Raw genomic sequence first — 9,356 nt, forward strand, 5'->3', positions numbered from 1 at the left:
GACGATTTAATTGCTTACTATAAATTCGGCGGAAATGTCATAAGTATTTATAAATGTATTGAGGGGCGTTTTTGTTTTCCAATCTATCGGTTTTACGGTTGCTGATGTCAAAATATACACTGCCTACGTTTAACATAAATGAATTTATAGCACCAATGTTTACGAGAAAGACATATTCTCTGCCACTTGAATCCCTTAAATGGCTCACAACATGTCAGAACTTAGACAAAAAGATTCTCTTGAAATTAAGTATTAGGAACAACTTTGAAATTATTGCAGACTTTTTCTGGGATGAATCAATTATGTTTCAGTCTGAGCTATTAAACTTATTTATCGAATGTTGCAAAAAGAGAATATATAATATGATTCCATAGATGGTTAGGAGAGTCAAAGTAAATAGGCACGACGTAGCATGTGCAATACATTATTTGCTAGGAGGAGATAGATTTCCTTTCCTGGATGATTCCCACGAAAAACAATTTGTCAAGATAATGAAAATATTCTTACAGGAGTTTGATCTTTCCATGGTAGACATTAAAACAACAGTAAAATTAGCAAGCGAAAACAGGTGTTTCGAAGTAGTTATTTTGTTTTTGGAAAAATGGAGTCCATGTAATCTTGATTTGCCTGCAATTTTCAACGAAGCATGCGAATACTGTAATATGAAAATGGTACAATGGATGGTAGATTTTGTAGAGCGTAGATGCCTTAACTTCAACACTGCTTTTTTGAAAGCATGTGGTGGTAACAATGGATTAGGTCGTTTTGGTTACATATCCGTTGTGGAATATAATGAAGAAGAAGAAGATAAAAAACGTTAGAAATTGGTCAGTAAACTTTGGAATTGTGTTGATGACACAACAACTTTAAATGATGAAAATGCAATCGCGAAAGCATGCATTGTAAAACGATTTCATATCATACAATGGTTACTTGAACATATAAAACCTGAACACAGTAGTATAAGTCTGGTACTTCAAACTGGTTGTAAATATGGTCAGCTAGAACTAGAGTGGGTACTTTCTAATTATGATACTTCTGTTGTTGATTATAAATCATGCCTGATATGGTTGTCCTCATTTAGAACCTATTCAACAATCACGTTTATGTCGGCGGAAGGGAATAATAGGGCGACGAATGATATTTTATCTGATCTAACTTTCGAAGATACATTCCAAACCAAACAAAACAAACTGGTCTCATGTATATTAAAGAATCCAAATCACGAGTCTTTAGGCATAGCTGAATCTATGCAGCATGCTATTTAGAATGACAACAAATGCATCATACAACTGCTGCTTGAAAAATGTGATCATGGATATTTTGATATGCAGAAAGTTGTGGAAGGGCTGTGTCGTTTAGCACATACTGATATTGTCGAAAGTATTTTGGATAAAGGCAATTATAAAACCCTGGATATGAATTTGGCAATGATTATGACGTGTGCCGGTGACTTTAGAAGCAGAAATACCAAACAGCATCGAATTGATCTGTTTACTTATCTATGGAATCATTTTGATCAAAAGTTGTTTGATTTAAATAAGGCTATAGATGTAGCACTTCAAGAGCAATCATTTTATATAATAAAATGGATATTAGACAATATTGACCATGATTCATATGACATTAATCAAATTATGTTAATAAGTTGTCGCTCAGCTTACTATGATCTTGTTAAATATCTAATCAATGAATTTGAATTGTCGGACTTTGACTTGAAAACTGCATTGATTGAGGCCTGCAATCCATATCCTCTGTATCATGGGGTTATTCGAGATGCACATTCTACAAATAGAGTTGAAATCGTTGATTTAATTTTTCGTTACTGTGGTAGGAATTCCTTTGACTTACCAAAAGTTCTGAATACTACTCATGAACAAAAAGCATATGACGTTGTTTCCTTTTTCTTAGAAAACGATATATCTAAAGATTTAAACATTAAGATATTAATGCTTGACGCTTGCAATGGATATCTCAAATTAGTAATATGGTTGTTGCAGAATTACACCGAAAGTGAACTTGAGATACCAAATGCCTTTATAGGTGCTTGTGTTGGGAGGGAATTCAACAGTTTCCAAACGTATTATGAAAGATTAGTCTGTCTTGGATTTCTTTGGGACAATATTGACCATAGTTTTTTCGACACTAAAACTGCACTGAAGCAAGCGCGCCAAACAAATAACTTGAAAATATATGACTGGTTAATTACTCTTGACTTAACTAATCCTTAGGAAAAAGTAATAAGACTAAAGTTGATTATGTTATCAGAATAACATGTATCAGTGACAGATTGGGAAAACAAGTTTTCTGAGCTAAAGATACCCCCATGACAACAAAAATACTGACATTGTGAACTATTTGGAAACACTGATACTGAAAAATTCTTTAAACGGGTAGTTTAAATGTAAATGAAGATAAATGAAGTAGATGCACAATTGATCTTCGAATCGTGACACGTAACTGAAAGATGATTAGGAAACTAAAAAATTCACAATTTCTTTTCTGATAAAACCGTTTTCCGCCGATATCAGTGTACACAATACGCCACATCCGTCGTATTCATAGCCTTAGTCAATAATGGAATTTCTACAAGGGTAGATAAAACATGAATATCGTTTGATAACAACAGACAAATTCAATAGTAGGACTTGAAACCTTCCGTAGAGATGATATTTGTTTAGATGAATGTTACCAATGATATGTATTATTTGTAATTTTCTTCTTTCGAGAAAGTTATCAATCAGCGAAGCTACCTCAACATGTATTAGTTTATACGTCTGTATTATATGTATATTTATAATTTTGTACGGCAGCATGTTGTGTCCTTGCGTTATTGGCACGGGTTAATCAGAAGATTTCATGATTACCAATGAAATAACTATTTAACAAAAACTAAGAGACACATATTTTACAGTTATATATTGCTGTTCTGCTTTTAACAATGAGCAAAATTCATATAGTAAAGTAAGCTAAAAAGGTCTAAGAATGAGAAAAACGAGAGACAATTCAAAGAGAAAACCAATGATATGATTTGCACTAAAACAACAAACCAAAAACAATAGGGCCAAACAGCCAGCAACGACAACCACTGAATAAAAGGCTCCTTGTTTAGAACAAGCACATACATAATGTGACTGGATCAAAATAAAAATAAGAAGATGTGGTATGATTACCGATGAGACAACTATCCACGTCAGACCCCATGGCCTAAATATGTTTGTGGACCCTCATTCCTCTTATAAGCAGGTGCAGTCTGTAATGGCACTGAAAAAATCAGTTGAAAAGGACTCGACAAATAATATAGAAACTCAGCATAAAAAAAGACAAAAGACACAAACTACCAATTTAAAAGTACTTGCAGTTACTGAAAGCGAATTCGAAGACTTGGTCCGCTTTTGACATAGGAAACCAATGACCTTAAGAAATTATTTGACAATATCTACCACGCATTGACTCACAGGTCCAGTCAGTTATGTTTCGAGCGAATTCCAAACCTACCACAGACAGAGGTTACATTCCAGGTAAATGGGTTGATCTTCGTAAAGTTCGGTGTGGGTTTATACTAAAACATCAATATCAATGAGAAGACTTTAAATAAAGATGGTAATAACAGTAATGTAAAATAATGTACATATGGTCCATTTCAAATACTTTTCACTGTGTCGTTTTAATGAGTACATGCTTAAATTAGAAAATATTTGCTATACATTTATAAGAGTCTAATATTTGAAACAATAACCTAAGAATACTGCAATCATTGCAGGAAAAAACCCTAATCTTTAAAGTCAATACCTATATCTTATTGATTATTGAATTTAAACAAAGGCGTTGCGAGGATGCGTCAATTAGACACTTACCCATGTTACCAGTCGAAACAGAAAACAAAGCAGAAAAACAAGTGTCGTTACCTTGTCCCAGATTGCAATGAGCCCAAGATTAGACTAGTTGTTTAAAGTATTCCCATAGAATAGCTAACATTATATTTACAGCAAGTTTTATCAATGTGTTCTTTCACATTAACTGGGATAAAAAAAAAAACACCTTACTCTACTCCGTTTGATCTCGAAAGAAAAGGTATCTTTGTCCATTGGAATGGATTATATTTGTCAGTAGTTTGCTGTCTCATCGGTGAGTTTCCACATTTTCTTTTGTTTGTTTGCTGCTAAGGTAGTATTATAAGAACAAAATTTTAAAAACTTTATTTATTAGATATAGATAAGTTCAATAAAGAATTATTTGAAATGAAACTGGTCTCTGTCAAGTCTTTCTTATAAAGGATAATTGTTTGTAATAAAAGGAATCAAATCGCATTGGATTAAATGTTTTGTTATTGACATACTCTTCTAAACATTCCAAAGCTAGGTATTGAAAATCCGGATAAAATTTATTTGCAAAAAGTTCTTTCCTTAACACAAGTTCTTTTAAATCTCCAACACCAAAAATACAAATATCTCTGACAAATTTTCCTTGACACTGATCTGTCCCATCCCATGCAGCATAAACGGCAAGCCAAGACTTTTTTTCAGGGTTGTCTATAAAAAAAATGAACATACTCTACCAATAATAATAATAAAAAAGATAATAATAATAATAATAATAATAATAATAATAATAATAATAATAATAATAATTATAATACTAATAATACTAAAAAAAAAATAATAATAATAATAATAATAATATTCTCAAACATATTAACGATACTGACATTTATGCACATGACAACAATTTACCTCTTTTTAAAACAAACTGCAACTTACTCAGGGTATAATATATGTTGTACTGATCATTATTCATAGGAGTTCAATTATACTTTCTATTGTAGAAAAGTAAAAGCACTGAAGTACTCAATTCGTTTCTATAACTTTTACTGTATAGGAGGTGTTATTATCAACATACCGTTCGGTAAAACTTAATTAAATCAGATACAGATCGATTTCATCGTCGCATGATATATGAACAACAACTACTAGCAATCATTTAAAACATATTTTCTATCGTCAACCTGACGACGATGATAGCGGTTATAGCATGTGCCTGACTTTAAAATTTGCAATTACAAAATAAGTTTAGGAATGCATTTACCTTATGCATAGTTCTGATTCCTGGCCTGAGAAGTTTTCGGGACTGACTTTACTTTTGATCTGTTTTTTGTTTTTTTTTTGTTAGCTTTACAACGGTTGTACAACCATGAGTATGTTTTCGATATTCAAATATTTTAGTCTTGAGTATTACTGAAGGGACATTTATTGTCGAAATTCCCATCTGATGCAGTAAAATTGGTACAGTAATGTTGACCGTTGCTGAGAGATTAAATTCCGAGTCATGTAACTATGGATGTATGCACAGCTGAAGATTTTTTACCTGTTATTTAACTTGATGTAATGTCTTTTTGAGTTCATTCCAATTCTTTTTACTACCATGTTTATATATTTATACTAATGGATATCTAAGATTATTACCTGTGAATCTACCTGGCGCTTTTAAAATTTCATTATGATTCAAAGTAGCCCAATAGTATTCATCTGGACTCATGATGTCTTCCATATATTCAAGTACATCTTTCGCCCTTTGGTCAAATACTATATATTGAACAAATTTGCGACTAAAAACACCATACGCACTCCCCTTTACAATACTTGCGTTATACGGCATAGTATCATTTTTTAGTCCAATACGCACCAAAGAGTCGTTTACAGTTGTGTAGCTGTACATATATCGCTCCGATACCATCCGCTTAGATGACGTAATGCCTTCAATATCGTTAGCACCATTGTATATTTTCAATATCTTTACGAGTTCTAAGTTTGTCTTCAAAGGAAACTGTTGGTGAGGTAAATTTATGAAATATTTCCAGTTTTGTGACTTCATCAAAAGATTCGACATGCAGTTAATATCCGCCTTAAGGCGAGAAATATGTTTGTAGATAATGTTTTCCGTCTTTGAGGCAATAAAAACATTTGTGAAACACCTAGTAATTACTAGAAATGCTTCATGTAAATAACTCGAAGAACTGTTATCTATGTGTATGCAATAGAAGTTCTGAGGACGATAAATGGATCGCAGCAAACGTTCAGTCTGATCCGCGTCCTTGAAGGTTAGAATACTGAAGGCAATTGGAAAATGTCTCTCCTCGTCAGTGATTGGATACATATTGTAGCCAAAAGTCTCTAAGAAATTAGAACAGTTCGTGGCTATATTAATGAAGTCTTTGTCCAATAGACGGATTGGTGAATTATTTTTCATGTACTGAAGTGAATTTGAAATTTCTTTTTTGTCACCATCAATTATATTGCGGCAATTAACCTTCAGTGCCGGATATAGACTTAGATAAACCCGTACAAAGTTTGATGTACTTAACATGCTTATTATTGAAAATCCACCTATACAAAAAAACAATGTTTTCCATTTTATCTTCATCTAGATAGTAGAAAGTCTTTGGCTGTTATCTAAAATGAAATTTTCGAAAAAAATAAATAAAAAATAAATGAGGCCTTTATGGCCTATAGATGAACCTATCAATTTTTTACACCAATGACATTTAAGATTATACTTCATACAACGAGTTTGAAATTGTGGCACTGTATATATATAAGTACAATGAGGAATTCCGTTTTATTTATACTATCAAACTATAACACGCACATCCTTGTCATATATCGTATCTTGATTGAATAATATATTCCTTGCAGTAACCGATAGGCTGATAGAAAGCTATGAATCAATGTCAAGTTTTGTTAACATATATATATATATATATATAATAACAATATAAAAATACATTATTAATCCAAAAACTTGTGATTGGTATCTTAAATGTGGCATTTGAAACGTAGAAAACGAGGTTGATTTCAAAACGTCAATTTGATGAACAGATATGTATAGTGTATAGAAAGGCGTTACAACAGGAAAATTGAAATGTTACTTTCATATAATGCTTAATTCACCTTTTAGTAATAACAAAGTAATTAAGTTTAATTCTACTTTCTGGATTTACTTTCAGCAAATATTTGCAAGCCATTGGTATTTTGAAACCGAAACACATGGAATAGCTATATGACAAAAAGGGACCTTAAAATAATACGAAACTCGTCATAAGGTCAACTTTGCTATAGGGAGTTCAACCTTAGTTTCTTAATAATTTCTGAAATCATAATTGGGCGAGTTAGGAACAGCATTTTAAATATTATGACTGTACAGAAGAACTGGCTGTTATTACTGTTTAATTGTTTTTATATTCGGTGTAAAGCTCAAAAGAACTTATGTTCGAATGTTCAATACTCCCAACAAAATTAAAGTTTAAGAATAAGTATCCCAACATCAATTCTTTTCGAATTAAAGTATCATTATCAGACTAAAGTTCATTGTGTATTTGATAACATCAACGGTTCTAATCTTATGAACCAGACGCGCATTTCGACAATACGCTTAGGATGCATGAAATTTATAACGTGTTTTAATTTTTTAATATCTCATCAGTGATGCTTGAGATCGAAATATTTGAAAATCCAAAACCAAATAAAACGATTAAAACAAAAAGGACCTAAAGTATAGCCAAATACGGACAAGGAATCAGAGCTTTTCATTTTTCATTTTTCCTAATTTGAAATGTTTTCAAAAATGTTATAACATCAAATTTCAATCAAATAATATCCGTTTTTTCATGCCATTACCTAAGTACTGGCTATTGGGCTAGTAATACCCCGGGGTACTAACAGTCGACCAGCACAGGTATTGACCCAGTGGTAGTTATAAAATGAACGATAACAGATGCACTAGATGCGTATTGCACTAATTTTAAGAGTCTTCTTAAGCAACAAAAGATGTTCTCGTAAGACAAGTGATCTTAAAACAGGTTTGATATACCTGAAACGCACTGCTGTTATAAAGATTACGAGTAATATTTTGTTTAAGTACTTTGTTTAATCTGTGTGTTTCTTATTTTATGAGTGAGAATGATAAAGTGTTATATGGAGAATAACGATGCAACAGGTGTTAATTTCTTCATTTCATTTTTTTACACTTTATTTCATCTGAAAACGATATGTACGATCTACACATAAAAGTAACGATAAAACGCCAAGCTCTTACTAATGAACGCACGTCAAATTTACACAAGTGCAAATGCAACCTATACAATGTAGTATCAATTAGTAAAATAAAGTTGTAGAAAATAAATTACTTACTCATGACAGTTACGGTATATGTCGCATAATGTTCATTAAATCATTTAAACTACGATTTTTGGCACAATTTTCAATCAAAAGTTCCAATGATCTCCATTGTAGCCATTGTAATACTATAATTATTTATGCTGAGGACAAGTTACAAACACTACAAACTTAATGTCATAAATTAACCTGCTCGGTGTCTATGTATGTTGACCCTTTTTAAAAATGATAGCACAGTATTATTGTTTCATCTTTTATGGCCAATATTACTTGATATATTTATTAGTTTTATCAGTCAAATACGTGTAATTTATCACTGGCTACAAGTGCATGATAAATCTAGAGAGACACCAAATAAACAACAATTTGTGTATGAGTACTTTGTATATTACATGTATTACCTTTCTATGTACATAGGTTTCTTGTTTCTTGTATTAGATTAATATGGACAAGAATAATACAGTATAATGAATTTCAGTGTAATAAACTATTCTCTGCTATAAAACTACCAATTGAAATATGACAATGCTGAAATCTTTTAAATGAGAATTGTATTTCATGTTTACAGCTCTCATTTGTGCTAAGAGGCGTGGGCTAGTTGTACACGAAAAACGGTTCACTTAAGAAAATGCCATTACAAAAAAAGTTCCACATCAACTTCTTTTTTGTATTAGAAAAAAATCCTTATATAATGAGACAATTTTTTTCTTGGCATAGTAGCTCTTTGCTAGAGGAGTTATGATTGACATTTTATTATGGTAGAACAAAGTTTATTCGTCAATAGATTTTGGTTATTGAGCTAACTTCAGTAAAGTTCTTAAAGTAGTCTTATATCGTCGTACCGATCTTTTGAGTTAAGACAATTACGACTGAATTTTAAAGTTTGTTCATATGTTGTGATGTTACACTACTGTTCCATACTAGGAGGAGGGTTTATTGCTCGCAAACATGTTTAATCCCGCCAGATTCTTCATGTGCCTGTCCCAAGTAAGAAGCCTGTAGTTTATTGGTTGTCGTTGGTTTGTGTCTGTCATATCTGTTTTTCATAAATTGTTTTGTTATGAATTAGGACGTTTGTTTTCTTATTTGAATTTTTTCACATTTTGATGTCGGAGCTTTTTTTCCGACTATACTGTATGTGTTTATTTTTCATTGTGGTAGATAGTACGATAGCCTATAATTGCT

The 9,356-nt window shown here is 31.9% G+C and overlaps 1 protein-coding gene across 1 annotated transcript; it reads right to left on the reverse strand.

Annotated features, from left to right (window-relative positions):
* Nucleotides 1–4,184: 4,184 nt before the first annotated feature.
* On the reverse strand, nt 4,185–6,646 carry LOC127707957 (beta-1,3-galactosyl-O-glycosyl-glycoprotein beta-1,6-N-acetylglucosaminyltransferase-like). Its single transcript, XM_052212726.1, has 2 exons — nt 5,463–6,646; nt 4,185–4,532 (listed from the first exon to the last, which is right to left on the reverse strand). Exons 1-2 carry the CDS (start codon nt 6,418–6,420, stop codon nt 4,258–4,260), a joined length of 1,233 nt encoding a protein of 410 aa, XP_052068686.1. The 5' UTR covers nt 6,421–6,646; the 3' UTR covers nt 4,185–4,257.
* Between the last annotated feature and the right edge of the window lie 2,710 nt (nt 6,647–9,356).

Source organism: Mytilus californianus, unplaced genomic scaffold (assembly GCF_021869535.1).
Source record: "Mytilus californianus isolate M0D057914Y unplaced genomic scaffold, xbMytCali1.0.p SCAF_7, whole genome shotgun sequence".
NCBI classification, from domain to species: Eukaryota; Metazoa; Mollusca; class Bivalvia; order Mytilida; family Mytilidae; genus Mytilus; species Mytilus californianus.